Source organism: Archocentrus centrarchus, chromosome 17 (genome assembly GCF_007364275.1).
Source record: "Archocentrus centrarchus isolate MPI-CPG fArcCen1 chromosome 17, fArcCen1, whole genome shotgun sequence".
Taxonomy (NCBI): Eukaryota; Metazoa; Chordata; class Actinopteri; order Cichliformes; family Cichlidae; genus Archocentrus; species Archocentrus centrarchus.
In genome coordinates, this window is record NC_044362.1 from 4,675,443 (window position 1) to 4,692,771 (window position 17,329).

At 42.1% G+C, this 17,329-nt stretch overlaps 1 protein-coding gene across 11 annotated transcripts in view; it reads right to left on the bottom strand.

The window, feature by feature from the left end:
* Positions 1 to 12: 12 nt before the first annotated feature.
* Positions 13 to 17,329, bottom strand: part of depdc5 (DEP domain containing 5, GATOR1 subcomplex subunit) — a 29,580-nt gene continuing 12,263 nt past the window's right edge. The window contains exons 23-44 of one of the 11 annotated variants that reach the window (XM_030751656.1): positions 17,116 to 17,251; positions 16,917 to 17,005; positions 16,423 to 16,482; positions 15,251 to 15,407; positions 14,368 to 14,528; positions 14,129 to 14,152; positions 13,556 to 13,676; positions 11,647 to 11,814; positions 11,274 to 11,496; positions 10,765 to 10,901; positions 10,534 to 10,636; positions 10,239 to 10,301; positions 9,223 to 9,320; positions 8,567 to 8,647; positions 7,876 to 8,008; positions 7,311 to 7,410; positions 6,983 to 7,237; positions 4,288 to 4,457; positions 1,980 to 2,151; positions 1,817 to 1,877; positions 611 to 693; positions 13 to 533 (exon numbers count right to left, since the gene is read on the bottom strand). In XM_030751656.1, coding sequence (XP_030607516.1) covers positions 235 to 533; positions 611 to 693; positions 1,817 to 1,877; positions 1,980 to 2,151; positions 4,288 to 4,457; positions 6,983 to 7,237; positions 7,311 to 7,410; positions 7,876 to 8,008; positions 8,567 to 8,647; positions 9,223 to 9,320; positions 10,239 to 10,301; positions 10,534 to 10,636; positions 10,765 to 10,901; positions 11,274 to 11,496; positions 11,647 to 11,814; positions 13,556 to 13,676; positions 14,129 to 14,152; positions 14,368 to 14,528; positions 15,251 to 15,407; positions 16,423 to 16,482; positions 16,917 to 17,005; positions 17,116 to 17,251 — 2,894 coding nt within the window. In that variant the 3' untranslated portion in view covers positions 13 to 234. Of the gene's footprint in view, positions 534 to 610; positions 694 to 1,816; positions 1,878 to 1,979; positions 2,152 to 4,287; positions 4,458 to 6,982; positions 7,238 to 7,310; positions 7,411 to 7,875; positions 8,009 to 8,566; positions 8,648 to 9,222; positions 9,321 to 10,238; positions 10,302 to 10,533; positions 10,637 to 10,764; positions 10,902 to 11,273; positions 11,497 to 11,646; positions 11,815 to 13,555; positions 13,677 to 14,128; positions 14,153 to 14,367; positions 14,529 to 15,250; positions 15,435 to 16,422; positions 16,483 to 16,913; positions 17,006 to 17,115; positions 17,252 to 17,329 lie in introns of all 11 variants that reach the window. The other 10 variants (XM_030751655.1, XM_030751650.1, XM_030751652.1 and 7 more) reach the window with 10 other exon arrangements.

A 17,329-nucleotide genomic window follows, 5' to 3' on the forward strand; every position in this document is an offset into this window, starting at 1 on the left:
ACCAATTAAACCTTTGTTTACGCCTCATTTCATGTCTGAATTTTGTACTTCTTTTATTGCCTTTTGTCAAACAAAGAGCAGCACAGTGGATTGGAATAATCATCTCGACAGCTCTCAGTGTGTAACTGCTCCCAGCACACCAGTGTAAGAAGCTCAGCGGTTAGGAGCATCAGTAACATTCAGCACCGTGTAGCATAGATTAGTTAAAAACAGTTTTTCTTCTTCATGGTTGTGTCAGGGGGCGCTGGCGTTCATTTTATCCTGGCAGCTGTCCCAGAAGTTCTGAAGTCTGTTGTCTTTGTTGGTGCAGAAATCTGTGAAGTCTCTGAGCAGGCGGTCTGCCAGCCGCTCGTCACCCAGCACGCCGGTCCTCCAGGCTTTGGTCAGCATGGTGTTGTAGGCCCAGTAGTAGCCCACCCTCTCCTCGCCCCCGAACGGACCCTGGCTGTTGGAGGTGGTGGAGTTTCTGCGGCGGCGCTGCTGCCCGCTCGAATACTTCCTCTTAGCGTACGGCAGCTGCAGGAACACGGTGCCTGAAACAGAACGCAGTGAAACTCGTCAGCTTCCGACACACAGAGGCAGGCTGTTCTTATGCTGTGATGTGACTAACCCGTTACATGGATGTACTGAGGCTTGTTCTCAGAGGGGAAGTTGAAAGTGGAAGCAGAAAACTTGTCGTGTACAAAGCCAAACCTGGTAGAAAGAGCACAGAGTTCACACAGAACAAAGCCAAAAAAAAAAAAAAAAAACTACTATGAAGCATGAAGATCGGGAATTTTAAACCTAGAAAATGTTTTCCATGTTTAAAATGTTGTTTGAGGTATAACTGAAGTATATTTATTCAAAGGTTAATTTCAGGAAAGTGGCCAAGTTGATGATTCCACCTACATGAATGCATTATGAATGTACAAGGACATCATGAGCGTCCTTGTAAACGTCACTTTCACCATGCAATTCCGACTGGTAGAGGGTACAAATTTCCCAGGAAAATAACTGATTTATAATGCAAAGGAAGTGTGTATCCATCTATAGTAAACACCCTTATTTCCTCTCTTTTTCTTAAAGTGGTTTCGATTGTTTCGTGCCCTGTGTTTTTGCCATAGACTGTATATAGAAGATGGATGTAGCCACATCGCCCATTGACCCCCATTATACCCACTGCATTGGTTGCTTTGCTGGTGACGTCACACAGCTACATCAATTTATGTTCACCGTGACAGTGCAGGTACCTGCTGCAGTATTCTCCTGGGTGATAGGTGTTACCACTCAGATAAAACCTCCACATCAGCACTGATAGAGGAGAAGTTGTCAAAACTGGAAGCAATGAAATTGGAAAAAAACCCCAAAATTTGGCAAAGTTTTTTTTCCACAAAGTCTCATCTTTTCAGACTGTTGCAGCTTCTCCCATCTCTGAGCTCCTGCAGCCTTCACCAGGCACTGGGTGGTAGATTTAATGGGGACTTTGTAATGATCTAACAGTGCAGAAGCTCAGATGCACAGATTACACAGAGGGAGATGCTGCAACAGTTTGAAAACAAAAGTATAAAAAAAGAACCTCAGCAATTTCTTTGCTTCCAGCTTTGACGACTTTAACTTGAGCCTGTAGGAAATTTTTGCCACTTTCTCCGTCGCTCTTTTTTTTCAGCCCTAGAAGTTGGTGATTGTTGCTAGTTGCCAGACAATGAACTGGAATAATTATTGTCAACAGCTCTCAGTGAGTAACTGTTCCTGATGGCACAGTGTCCCCGGTGACAGGTAACATTTTTTTTTCTGAGCTCAGAAAAAAGAGAAATGAGGAAAAGCAAATGACAACAACCTGTAGAGTATGGCTTCCTGAAAGAGTTGCATCCTGTCCCAGTACGTCTCTGGCTCAAAACCTGTTTGATGACATGGAAACAGGGAGATGCTGTCACTCAGTTACAACATAGAAATACACAAAAGAAACAGTCGGGGGGGGGGGGGGGGGGGGGTGTCTGTACCTTCAAAAAGGTTGTCACTGCCGTTCTTCAGCAGACAGCAGATGTTCAGAGGGATGAAGAGCTGGGCTCTCAGCGGGTCTCCGTACAGGCAGGACGTCAGAGCGAAAGGAACTTCCAGCACTGGAACCAACAGGAAACCACAGGAAGCTGCTTTCCTGTGCCACCCTTGAACCTGATGGATAGTGACTGGTTAAAATCTGGTGTGACAGCTGATGTTCTTGTAGCTCTGATACTTCCTCTTTTAAATGTAGCAACAGCAACCAGACAGAAGACTTCCTCTTCCTGATGAGTTTATATAAAGATCATGACTGAGATGGATCCTTTATATACTGAAGCCATTTTTTTTTTTTTTTTTTTTTTAAATGGTTTTACATTTTCAGCAAATGAATTCAAGACAGAACCTTTCAGATACCAATATTTTTGTTTGGGATGAGAATTTGTTCTTGCTAAGTCTTTACAGAAAGCTTTGTTTCACTTCCAACATACCAACTGGAGTTACTGACACTGAGACATTTGTGCCAAGGCCATCTTTTTCATGTTTGCTGCAGTATGGAAGTCATTCTATTTTATATATAACACACATAAGCCAATATCAGAGCACAGCAACAGCATTACCTAATGGTAACTAGAATGCTACATTTACAGTTTTTGTTACCAAACATTTCTGGCTTTTATTAATGTCATCTAGGATGTCACCAAAGTATCTCTCGTTACGAAAATATAAATAGCTTAATTCTCTGCAAACCAGCTGTTTGGCCTGATCGTTTTGTTTTGAACATTTCAAATTTTTCCCCACTAAGCGATGCACGTGCTGTGGAACAAACTCTGTTTTTTGTGACTGTTTTGAGAAACATGAAGCTAGTGACACCAGCAACCACAGTGGATTGTCTTCCAGGAGCCAGAGCAGGTGACACAGTATGAACCCTGAAACTGTTGGCTAAGGGTAAATGCAGATTTTGTAAAATAATCATTCATTTCAGGAGTAACCAGATACGCCAATTGGAGGTCACTAAATTTAATACTGAATCAGTGTAACTCTGCCAAAACAATGTGACCTCCGACACCTACAGAAATACTGATTCTGCAGTGAAGTGTGTCAAGTTCACTCTATTGAACTTAATATTAAATTTAACATTTTATTAGATGTGATGTGTCCTAAGTAAGCTGAGATCCTTCATGTGCAACAAAATGATGGAGTTCTTGTATCCCTCAGTTGTGGCAGGTGCAGCGTACTTTCCTGCCGTCCGCTAGGAGAGAGGCATCGGAGCTGGTGACACCAGCAGACTAAATAAACTGATTAGGAAGGCTGGCTCCGTGATTGGCTGAAAAATGGACACTTGTTGTGGCTGAATGGAAGTCACTGAACAATCTGTTATCCATCATGATCCTGACCACCCTCTGTACCAGTTACTGGAGAGTGGAGCACCCTCTCCAACAGACTGATTCAACTCCACTGCCATAAGGATGGATATAGGAAATCTTTCATACCACATGCTTATCACCCTTTAAAATACAAGATCTGTCTGGCATAAAGGCAGATCATATTATTATTAATACAATTGTTACTGAATTTGAAATGATGATGAAATAATAATAAAAGGATTTCCCAAATATTGGATAAAACTTTCTCATCTCAGGGCAGCAAGTAAATACAGAATACAGGTCGAAGATGATTAGAGTACCAGGACCAAACACTGACTGGTGCTTTAGGGGGAGCCTTGCATACGTTAAAGGATAACCCCAGCACCAGTTCAGATCAAAAGTCCTTTCTTTAGGTGCTTTTTATTGTCAAATAGCAGTTACTCAGTTTGCTAAATAAAATTTCCCATTTCATCCTTCCAGGACGCAAGTATTTCAGATACATGATTAAGAAAATGTCTTCATCTTGTATGCATTGCAATTTCACATAAGGATAAAGCATAAACCAAGAGTTACTGAAAGCAAAACAATGACTGTTTATCTTTCAAAATATTTACAACCTAGTCTGTTTAAATGATCTGTGCTTCCAGTTTGATTTTGTGCTGTAATCCCTGTACAGACAGTACTTGTCACTGGATCTCAAGTATTCTGCATAAGGGATAAAAACAACATCTTATTTGTAGAAATGTTATCGTCCTTTTATTGAGTGCTGAGAGGACTTTATGCATGTATGAGAATAACCTGTGCTGGAACTCGACAAGATGAGTTTTGATTGCAACGGCATTTTGAATCTATGCATAAGCTCAGTGATTAAGTTTGCTGTTAGTAGCTAACAATTAACCCCCCCCCCAAAAAAAAAAGATGTGGTGGGAGCAACAAACACAGTTACCATTTCAAAGAGCACTGCAGCAGTGACAGCCATCCAGTGGAGCTTGATCTCAAAGGCAGCGTTGAGGGAGAAGTTGCCGTGGTAATAACAACTGCACCATTCAGTTCGATCACTGCGGTTATTGACGTCCACATCCAGTGTGACAGTCTTCTGCTCAGGGACTGTAGCAGCTAGAGGACAGATGGACAGTGGTAGGGGGGGAAAACAGGAAGACGGGAGACAAAGTAGCCCCCCCACCCCAAAAAAAAAAGTAGAGATTGACGGCATGATGCGCAGGCAGTTGAAGGAGAGACGGCAGAGGTGGTGAAAGCTGGAGCTGAAGCTCCTCTAAAGATTTGATCTACATATAAATTTGTGGTTGACTGCCAAGTAGTACCAATTAACTACCAAGAAAAACACAACATGTAAATGATTAAGTGAGACGTATCAGATTTATTTTACATTTGTATTGTATATTACACCTGTTATATACCCTATATTATAGGTTTTGCTACATATTCATATGCAGCCCAGTCTTGCAGCAAAACATGAAATAGTCACGAAAAAGCGATCGTTTTGTTCCTGTTCATGGACATGAAGGGCCGCCCTGTTTTTGTGACAGCTCAAATTCCTGAGTCATGTCTTTCAATAGGAAGCACATTTCACGCATTTTGTCCAGACACAGTGGGCACCACTTGTCACCATGGCAATTGATACAATAGAGCTTTAAAAGATGCGCCAATCATCGATTTTTAATCCAACCAAGTAGCATATTTGACATTATTACTGACTTGAACTTGAGCAGCGAAATGATTCGCTCCCGTACCAACCCCTCCAACCTCCACTGAAGGAATCAGTACATATGAGAGCAGGCTGGTCAGAGACAAGAGAAAAATCATGTTCAGGGACAAAATGATTGGAAACTTGTGATCAGGAACAGTTACATTTGTATCCAGAAAACAGGAATCAGAAGATTAGAGGTTGTGACTATTTCATGAACTGCTATGAGACAGCACTGTCATATACAAACTGGCACATCTCATTTGGGTTTTGTGATTTCAACCAGCTTTGCTGCTGAGTTAACAACAAGTATAATTCGTCATCTGTCTTTCACTGTCTGATGGCATTCATGCTTCCAGGTATTAGCTTCACTATCTGCATTATTCCAGTTCAAAGGTGTTATTTGCTATTCCAGTTCCCTGAATAGCAAACAACAGCTTTAGGTTCTAATGACTGATTTCAGCACGATAACGCGGCCGGTCCAGGAAGCCGCTCCAGGTGCAAAACAGCAAAACAAATTAAGCTTTTAATGGCTGCATGAAGCAAGACTCAAGCGTGAGCACAAGCAGGAGAGTGATAGGTGAGGACGTTGCACACCACAGCACTACTGAACCACAGCCACTTACACCACAGCATGCACTGAAACACCACACCACTACCACCAGTACAACTGCTGCTGCTTCTGGATCTCTACAGTATGAATTAACCACGCAGCATGCACTGAGAGGACTATTCGATCACGTCAACCAGAGATGCCGCACGTCACACTGATGAACACTATTACAACTACGGCCACTCTGCATGCACTGGAGAACACACCACCAGCTGTCCCATGCAGATCTACAACAGGCCCCCGTGAGGACAGCTGAGCCCCGCATCTGTCACACAGCAACGATGAAGATGATGTCATGAAGAGATGGAAAATTATGACTTATTGTAACGAAAGCAGGGATGGTGAAAGATGTTACATCTGTGTTTTAAAATGTAGGGCTCATTATTTTCAGTTTATATTTTATAACTGATATTAAACTGGAGTTTAATGGTGCCTTTTCTGAATATTTAAAACGAAAGAACGCCTTCATTTTTTGTCTTTCTACACTTTAATGGTGTAAAAAGACAAAATATTATTGCTTCAAAGCTCCAAACCAACACAATCGCATGACACTCAGCTGGATAAAATATAATCAATATTGCAGTTTATGAAAAGAATTAGTTTTAAATCCTACATGAACTTTTATATCACATTCAAAAAAACCTGACACGTACACTCTCACAGCAGCAAAATAATGTTTCAATAAAATCAAAAATTCTTTAAAGTTTACTTTTCATCAGGCCACTGATTTAATAGAATATGTTAAATTATTACTGCTAATAATGAAGATTTAAAACCAGCTTTAGTCTGTTTAAACTGTAACAAATGAATCCAGTAATTTTAGCATTTTGATAACCTTTTGCAGTGGCACTGCCCACCTGCACAGTCTATTCATGTGATTGAAGTGCTTTCTACATGTGTGGATTTTTCTTTATGCTGTACAAGAAAACATACTAACTCTATAGTATGAAAACACGCTATAAATACAGAAGAAAAGCATTTCTGGCTAAAATTGGTACAAACTGAAAACAATGAGCCTTGAGCCCAATGAAATGAAAGGCTTCAGTTGAGGGTGCACATTTGAGCAGATGTTGGCCAGTAAAACTAAATATCACAGACTGAGAAGAACCAATTAGGATTTTCATTTGCACTTATGTCTTCATAATCACCTGACCAACATCCCTAAAACAAATGCACCCTCTTTGCCATGTGTGACTCTTAGATACTGGGCACAGACGATCCCCTGAGGTACACCTGAGTATGAGCTACATCAGACTGGATTAGAGAGAAGGATGTGACTCCTATGTGGTGTGGGTCGGGCTGGGGGGATTGGGCTGGGTGTACCTAGCAGTGCAGCGGCCTGGCTGCGCCCTCCAAAGCTGCGGCTGAAGGAGCTGTGCCTACTTGCGTAGGAGGCTGGCCGGCTAGGCAGCCAGGGCAGGAGGAAAGCTGGGAGGTCGCACGGTCGCCGCTCCTCCAGCACGAAGGCCACCTCGAACCACTTCCTCTGGAACAGGGCAAAATCCTCCAGGGCTGCAGCTGACCAGCCTGCAGCTGCTGCGGTGGAGAGCTGGGAGGTGACGCCTGCTGGGGACACTTCTATATGAGAATAACGACATGTTTAAAACGTATATACAAAGGTAAGGCTTCATGGTTAATGTAGCTCACTCACCATCCTTCTCTCCCACTATCCTGTAGAAATAGAAGCCATAGACAAAGGTGCGCATGGCGTCTCCTGAAGCGTGGGTCACCAAGCCCTCATCCAGCATTTTCTGCATGAACCAAACACACAACAGTCACCTGCTGAGTCGACTACATACAACAAACCAGCTTAAAACACAAACAAGGTTAGCAGGGCATTTCAGACAACCATCAGCATCAGCTCTGATCTACTGGGATTGTGGCTGAGCCGACTTCACAGCCTGCCTGCCTGAACTAACACTATTCCCACTATCCCCACTGAAGAGGGCTTTCCTTCCTGATGCAGTGAATTTTCTTTGTGTTTGTATGGAAAGGGGATTAATAAACAGCTGCCTTATTACGCTACATCTTACTATTTGAGCCACAAATAAATCCCAAGGCAAAAATGTACAATGTTGATATACATTTATCATAATAAGACTCAGACTTAAATTCTAATGAGAGGGAAAAAAGTCATTTTGCTCATTATGAGTTCTTTTCCACATCTTTCCCTGATGTCATCAACTGAAATAAATATTGGGACATAAAATTCCTACCTGCATGATATCCACAGCCATGCCCTGTGTGGCCACGCCCTCCACGTTAGTGACGAGCCAATGAACAACTTCTGCGCTGATAAAGCAGTTGAGTGGTAGGCCCTTCTGCTCTGGGAGAAGCTGCACACCTGTCCTGTAATACAAGCACACAGACACACTGCTGTCTAAAAAACTGCAGAGAGCAGATAATAAAACAGAAAATCTAAACTTAGACAACAAAGTCTGTTTTTTTTTTTTTAATTGTAACCAAGTTAATGTCACAAATGTTCTTCAGGTCTTACTCTTAGCTACAGTTTATACTTGCTTTTTGCATCCCCCAAACTAATGCTACATTTCCTGCAGTTTTACACTTGGTACCACTTAAAATTAGTACAACAAATTAGTGTTAGCTATTCCTGCATGCAGTGTACGCATGGAAGTACACACTAATATGAGCAGATTACTTTGACACCAAAGAAAACTTGAAACATACCGATTTACAGGCCAGTTTCTACAGTTATGCAATCTATGCTAATTTATGTAAATAATTCCAATATAACAGTGGCGATAAGGATATCCTTTGAAAGTGTAAGACACACTGAAATGAAAAACTCAGATCCTTCATAGCTGTGTTTAGTTTTTATTACATTATGATCGTGACTCATCCATCCAAAACATATCAAGAGCCACACACGGTAAAAACACATCTTACGTGGGATGCTTGATCGCTTCCAGGATCTCCAGGAGAGTCGAGGAAGAGGACAGAGAGAGAACGCCTGCTGCAGACTGCCCACTGTGAACAAATCACTGATAAGTGCTAAAGCACTGCTGATCAATAAGTTAACAGCGATTCACACTGAAGTCACTGAAACACTGCAAAACAACAAGGAATTTTTTTTTTTTTTTTTTTTTTTGGTGAAGCACATCAAAAAAAGAAAGAAAAAAAAAATCACTTAAGATAAAATCAGAGTGAGCCCTCAGTTTCTTAATACTATGCAAGCACAACATTAATCTGTCCATTTTCCTCCATTTATCCCTTTCAGGGTCACTGGAGTCTATCCCAGCTGCCACAGGGTGAGAGGCCGGGAACACCCTGAACAGGTCACCAGTCTGTCACAGAGAGAGACAACCATTCACACCTACGGGCAATTTAGACTCACCAATTAGCCTAACCCCACTAACTGCATGTCTTTGGACTGTGGGAGGAAACCATCGTGCTGCCCAAAAGTACAACATTTAAAGGCGAATTCATAATATCCCAGAAACTGTTGAGCTTTGCTGTCCACATTTCAAGTATTGACTTTTATAATCTTCTCATGACAACTCTCATGCTCCAAAAGGATCCCTGTATATGAAAGAGAAGATCACCTGGTGTCTGTGCTGCTGGCTGCGGCCTCTCCTGCAGGCTGTGCTGCTGCTCCAGGCTGAACACCTTTGTCTGCAGCCTCACTGGTTTCAGCAGGCAGCTACACAGTAAGAAATGTTTGACGTTTTAAAAGGTTTTCTTGCATTACATAAAGACTACTTTGTCACTAGTAGAGTCCAGCCATGCAGATTTCTGCTGCCACACAAACACACAGGAGGTGTGGAGCCTTTGTACTCACATTTAACAATTAAATTAAAAAATTTTTTAAAAAGTCATCGCCTAACCCCACTAACTGAATAAGGGAGATGATGTCAACCTTTGGCTTGTCACCTGGGTCAAAGTTTTACAGCTCAAACTGTTCTGATTCTACACAAAGAGTTTTAGAGCCTCTCTGACACTTTGGCAGTCGTGACAGAAGTCAGCTGTCGCTTAAATACCAAAGTTTTCCAGAAAAAAAAAAAAATACAATATTATCAACAAAAGTGGTCAAGCACAGGTACAAAGTTATACAACATGCTAATGTAAAGCACAAAACAGCATCTGCATGTATAGACACCACAGGTGGTGAAACAAGAAAACATTCTGTAACCTGGTGAAGAGGCCGTTTACAGGCCCACTCCTAATATCATGCACACAAACAGGAAAGTGATACATTATGTTAGTTACACTGAGATCACACTCATTGAATGCAATTTTAAATGCAAACGCTGTCTTTATCTTAAAGAAAACCAGCAGAAGTAAAACTGCATTGATTGATTTATCATATTATGCTAAATTCAGTGTTTCAGCAATATGTAGCTATAATTGCTGAAGAAATAAATGTGATCCCAGTGTGAGGAAGTCTCTACCTACCAGCAGGCACAATGGCACTGAAATCACTACAACTGACAATGAGGAGCACTGCAAGCCAAAAGGCCTCAGCTGCAAAACATTCTCAGGCAGCAATGGAGACCGAGTTACAGGAGCTAAAGCAAATGATGACACAAACACATGCACACCGAGCGACCCTCTTACTGACCTGAGTGTGATAGATGTACGAGGAACGAGGGCTACGTATAAAATCCAAAATAAAGGCGGCATCCTGTCAGCATACAGGAGGAACATAACCCAGGATCAAACACCCAAAACCCAGCAACAGGAACCAAAACAGATGATGAGAAGAAGCAGATGGAAGGAGAGAAAACAAGAGCAGAAGCTCCACACCAAAGCACCAGCAAAGAAGGATTTCATCAAAGTTTGCTGCTGACAAAAAAAAGCTGAGCGCCCGAAGCGAAATGACTTTTTCTGATCAAAACACAGGAAAAAATACTCACCTTGCGGGGACTGTCTACATATGTGGGAGCAGTGGCAAGACTTGCAGGGTCACTGACAGCTGCTGAGGGCTTTGCCTGCTGCTGCTGCTGCTCCTCCAGAGTCCTGACATGAAGCATGAAGACTTAAGGCTGAGAGGCTCAACTACTATAAATACGAGACACTGACTAAAACAATGATCATACAGTTGAATCATAAAAGTATGTCACAATGACATTATATAAAACACTCACTTCTGGTTCTGCTCCATCTCCAGCAGGGCTGAGAGCGCTGAAGTGCCTTTCTTGCCCTGTGGTGGTGCCACAGGCTCAGCAGGGTACTGAGAGATGGGGCTGGTGACCTGGAGTCCTTTCAGGGGTGCACCCTTCTGCTTCATAATGCACAGACAGAGAATGATGTGTCAGTTTTAGCATCTAAAAAGCCAACACCATGATCTGTAAGCCTGACTCTTTTCTTTTGTGGTCTCCTTTTACAGCCCAGAATCTGCCCCTCTGGCAGACATGGATTTATTTTCTTACAAATATAAGAAATACTCCATTACTATTTAAAAAATGCCGGTGATTATCAGGACAAAGTGCCGTGATATTAATGAGAATTGGAGTTCAGCACAAGTAAATAGATGATCTACCGTAAAGATGCCACATGCAGGCAGATGATAAAGGAGAAACAGCGCTTCAGATCTAAGTATATATCTCTGTCTGTAAAGAAGTTTCGGTTACAGAAACGCGTGAGCTTGCCTCACCCTGATGATCCTGTCAGAGCGGTGGCGTCGCCGAATGCGATTGAGACCCTCCAGGAAACGAATGAAGCCATCCAGTAAGACCCAGTCTGCACCGTTACCCATTCCAGCACCTGCTCCCTCCCCATAAACATCCCAGTGTCCCTCCGCATCTGCCACCCGCCGAGCCCCTCCAGCTGGAAGCAGGAGGAAGCGAGTTCTCCAGAACTTGAGAGAATCAATCAAGCTGGGGAGGCAGAGGAAACGTAGGATTAACTGACTTAGTGGATTTTTTTTATATCCACAGTATAGGAAGTCATTCAAGTGTTTCTATATTAAATTTTTAATTCTGAAGTATGTAAATGTTTGCTGTGTGTGAGCCTGACAGTGTGTGTACCTAAAGTCCTCTGAGCCACCTGAGCAGATATACTGGTCCAGGTAGTTCCACTTGTATTCCTCCAGTCTCTCGTGTCCAAACTCCACCCAGCAGCAAACAAACTGAGCATCAGAGTGTGGAGGACACAGGCTGTAGCTGTACTGGATCTGAGCCGACTCATACGGGTACCTGAAACACAAACACATACAACAACAACAACTTCAAATTTTAGTCTCTGCAGTTCTTGTTGCTTCTCATTATAATAAACAATAATCAATAGCATTTCTGTCCTATATAACTACATAGTGATTGATTTTAAACTGAATCTTAACATGCACTACTTAACAGTAATCATACAATTCAGTAGTCAGAAGTTACGCTGATCAGCTGTTCTTTAAGGGTTTCTTTCACTTTATTTGTCACTTCTATTTTAATCCATTTCATTTTAGCTATCCATTTAAAATCACAGCCCATATCCAGATATTTATGGCTTTTCACCAAACTTTTCAACCCTTTGCTTTAAAAAAAAAAATTAATAAATTTGACCTCGGCCGTTTCAAAGGAAGAGTTGAGTTATTGTCACAGCCGTGGTGTCGGCGTCTGTTCTACAAAAACTTTAATGTTGGCCGTGACTCAAGAACAATGTGACCCAGGATGCTCAAATTCACACCACAGGTGCATCTGCTAAAAATCTCAGTCCAGTTCAAATCTTGGTGACCTTGATTTAAGGGTAAAGGTCAGAGGTCAAGTTTCCTGAAACTCTTGTGAATGTGATAACACACATACACACCGTTTACACAGATTATACAGTATACACACACACACACACGACTAATCTATGCTTTAAGCTGACTTCTGCAATACACGATGGAACAAAGTACACGCTGATTCTGCATATGTTAAGTAGGTGAAGGTTCATCTCGGTATTCTCTATTGCAGTGAGTCAAAGTGCTGTTATAGTAAAGGGAGTGAAGAATGTGTGAAGTTTGATGGTCTAGGCTGAACAGTACACATCTATGGTGGGAATTTGAGCATCCTGGGTCACGTCGCTCTTGAGTCACGGCCAACGTTAACGTTTTTGTGGAACAGACGCCGCCGCCAAGGATGCACAATAGCTCGACTTTTCTTCAAAAGAGCCGAGCATTGGCACGTGCTCATTGGTGCTCCTGTTGTGCACAGTGTACCTTTAACTACTGATGTCAACTAGTGCCCTAAAACTAACTATTTATTACTTTTAGCTATCCATTTAACTCACTGCTTTTTTTTTTTAAAGCCTGTCATGTCTGGCAGATTTTACAAGCAGAATTATGATCTGAATGCACTTCCAAACACATTTGCTCTCCCAAGATGAGCTCTACAGATTCTCTATAGGCTCCTCTTGTTAGTGTTAGTTCTTTTATTTTAATTATTTGTGTTATTTTTCACATATGTGTATGTGTTGTAGTAATGCCAGAGTTGGCAGGCTGAGAAAAAAAAGCAAGAAAAAAAGAGAAAGGAGAGAAAACTCACTCACTGCTTTTTTTCACACATTTTTGGTGGTTGCAACCTTTTTTAGCCTCCTATGATTATCTACCTATTACTTTTAGCTGTCAAATTCAGTTATTGCTTCTAGCAAAACCCTTAAATGTAGTTCACTTCAACCATTTAATCCAGCTTTTTGCCAACTATTTATTATTTTTAGCCATTTAGATTATTTAATTCATTACTTATTAACAACAACGCTACATTTAGTGAATTAATTCATTTAGCTATCAACCACTAAATCCATGAGTTTTTGCCAACAGTTCAGCCTCTCACCTGTACTCCTTGACGTCCTCAAAAGGAGTAACAGGTTAGGATTCACAGTACTACAGAAGACTCAGATCCATGCTCTGACAGGTGCATGAATGCTGGTTTTTGTATTTGTTATTAATGCAGTGGGCGCACTCACTTTGGCAGGTAGCGGGTAACAGTTATTATCTTGTCTTTGAGGCAGACTTTGTGGAAGGTTCGGCCCATGCTGAGCCAGTAAACCGTCTCCTCCTCCTCCGTTCGACGCAGAGACACCAGACCTGAAACCACAAGAAGAATTAGGTCACGTAAACATCTCCTGATGTTTCCTTCCACCTTCCACCATCTCTTTAAGGAGACCCAGACACCACAGCTGCCAGAGTGACACTTACTAAACCCAAATTAGTCAAATAAGATAAATCAGTAAAGACAGCAGCTGCAGCTGTAGTCAAAACAGCTGAATGCCACCAGCAGAGGGCATTAAGCTGTTTTGAAACCAACTCTGAATCTTGGTCCTTTTTTCATCTTTATTTGCTGCTGTTGTCAAAATTCTTCAGTTTTAAGGAAATCAGAGATCTGGATCTGTAACCGCAGTGCTGCTTCATCACATTACTGTCATGATATGCTATGATAACATCTACTTCATCATGGTGCCTAACTGGAAAAAACCATATTACATGCACCCACCATCCAGTGACAAAAATCAAAACAAACAACTTATTTTGTCACATACCTCGGGTCAGCCTTCCTTTATAAACTACAGTGGAAAAACAATACCCTAATGAATTTTCATATTTGGACACGAAAATACTGTAAAAGGTGAATAGTCTGAGAAATACTAGGAAGCACAGGGTTGGTTTATTAATTCTGCTCACTCTTACTCTTAATGTGTCAGACCACCAATGTTTTTTTCCTCTGTTCAAATTAAGTTCTGTTTAAAAAAAAAAGCACTGATATAAAATATTCACTCGCCTCTGGAGTACAGAGGACTGCTGCCAAGGGGTGTGGCCACAGCGGGCTGCTGTTTTCTGTTACTAGGCTGGACGATGATCTGGTAGCCCTGCATCAACCTCTGACAGATAAACTCCTCAAACACCTGAGAAGCACTCATCACCGGAGCTTCATCCTCCCTCCTGAGGGAAAGACAGAGATTTAAACAGACAGAACTCTTATTTACAGCAGTTTCTGGACCAGTTAGAATCTTTTATACCAACCGGCCAGGTTGCCGTTTACGTCCACATCTGCCTGGATTTGTAAAATTATTGTAATGAAAACTTTGACACAGTTCCAAAGGTGGACGCCAACATTAGCAGCACTAGCTTGGTTATTCAATCACGGTGGTGCAGTGCCTGTTTAGGCAGAGCATAACTCAGGTTTGTTTTCTGTAGCTGAGAGTCAAGACAGAGATTTATTAAATTACTAATAAAATGTCAAATATGGTTATTTTCTCTACTCTGTTGCTGAATTAAGGTGGTATGTGAAACATCATGAAGTCAGAGAGGACGTGACTTTTGACACTAAAATATAAAGAGCTAAGATTTTTGTTTTTAGTTTTCATTTTTTATGTTAAAACTGGTCAGAAGTATGTATGAATTCTTGAGTTCTGGCCAGATATGTGTTGTGAGCTTTAAGTGAGAAAGTCTAACCATTTCATCCTTCAGTTCAAAGTGAACACCATTTTCAGTCGGCCTAAAACATAAAAAGTAAAAGAGCAGGACAAACTGAACCTTCCATGACTGCTTAGTGAGCAGTATGATGGGTGTTATCATTTATAATTAGCGGTGCAGCCAGCTGCTTGGTAGCACAATGCGATTGGCTATTGACAGTTTCTTTCCACAGACATGATGTGGTTTACCTGTCCAGGTCGCTGTGGGGCAGCAGGTCGTAGCAGCCTTCAGTGTAGTCGTTCTGCAGCGTCTGCCGGTCAGGGAAGTAGTCAGTGGTAAGGGGGAGACACGCCGGTGTGGTCAAGGACTTCCAGTCCACTCCCACTGTGCAACAGAAGCTGGGCACTGTCGGGGGCGCAGATAGCAGCAGGGCTTCACACACATACACACAACACACGCAAAAAAAAAAAATCCCCACGACATAGACAAATGCATGTACCCAGAGTGGAGTGGTACGAGTGTGGGGGCAAGGAGAAAGAAGCATGAAGCATGGGGGGGAGGGGGGGGGGGGGGAACAAATTAAGGGGTGGGAGAAGATAAGGGTGGACAAGAAAGCATGAAGATGGAGGTGCAAACAAAAAAAAGAAAGTAGAAGAGAAGGGAAGAAAAAACAAGAAACGTGTTACTTTTAGTGGCCTCATCGCTCCTGCTGGTGATTCCTGAAAGGAAGCAGTGATTGGACATGCAGATTGTGGTCCTGTGATGGTCAGTCGGTGATTGGCATCACTTGCAAGAAAGTGAAAATGTGTCCTTAGCTCAGCAAGGCTGTGAGATAGAACATGACTGAGGGGACGGTCTCAGAGAAATCGCTTCATGCAAACAGACAGACAGATGTGGAAACCCTCGATTAAAAAGGCTGTGAGAAAGAGAGTTGTTTGACACAAGCACCAATTACAGTCACTCTGTATATTCTGTACTGCCATGCAAAAATGTGATGAGGCTGCTGGAAGCAAGCAGCTCATGGTGTTTGAAAATTATAGGAGGATGAATTAATTTGAGTTTCTGATGCTTTATCATTAAAAAAAAAAAAAAAAAAAAAGGGCCCCAGAAAAAGCCAGATAAAAGTAAGGCAGAGTAAGCGGAGATAGAAAGGGAGGGGTAACCCGAGCCTCATAACCTGTAAGCGTCGTTTATACCTGTGAACCCTGGAGAAAGACGTGCAGTGGAGAAACCTGTCTGCCAAAGCTAAATAAGCCCTCACAGGTTAACACCTCTGAAGGTTTATTGACAGTTTAATGATACTTTAAATCACCAAAATATCATCCAGATCCCAAAGTATACCTACATTTTTTTTTTTAAACAATTTCTGCTACTTATCAGATGATATGATTTTATCTCCACAAAGCGAAGTGGAACTTACTTGGATCGGTCCCACCGGCAGAGAAGTCTTGAAATGAGGAGCTGCGATTGGTGAAAGTTCCTGTACAGAGTTTATAATTACAGCAAAGAAAGAGCAGCGTTAACCTCGGTGCCCTCATCGTAAATTAACATCACCCCTTCAATACAGTCAAATACATGAAAATGACAGTTTAAAAGCATTAGCAGCACAGTTGGAGTACTACGCTCACCAGGTCTGTCTGCACTCCTGGGTGCTTGACTTGATATTGATTTGGTGATTTGGATAGTGAGTGAATACTTCTGGTAATACAGCAGTGTATGTGGATGGTAAAATTTTACCAGCTTTGGGATATCAGTGAGGTTAATGGAGTAAGATATCAGGCTTTGACACAGAAACCATACATGCCATACATGGCTCTGCACATGGCTTTTGTTGACTAAGAAAAGAAAAGAAAAAGCGCCTCCAGTGATGTTCATATCCACTGCTATTAAAGTCTGTTTTAGGCATATCACCACTGTTGTTGCTCCCTGGACTTCCAGTGCACTCCTCCATCCCTCCACCGATGTAAAGGCCATTCTCTCCTGCCTGCCGAGAGGCGGTTCGCCTTAAATGAAAAGACAAATAATGAGAATTTATCACACTGCCTCAGTGTGCCGTTGATGTCATTAATGTTTAGGGAACAAATGTTTGTCCCTTGTGGTAAGAATGACTAACCTTCCGGTGGCCTCGTGATAGGCTAGCTCCAGCAGCTCTGCAGAGGTGTGGGCGGGATCTCTCTGCTGGCTGTCCTGCAGTTCAGCCATGTTCTGTCTAGTCTGGTGATGGATCTGGATTGCCTCTCCAGAAGGACCTGTTGAACAATAGCACACTGTCTAAATCTCAAGGTCATGAAACTGGACCAGTTATTTTACAGGGATCAGCTGCTGGA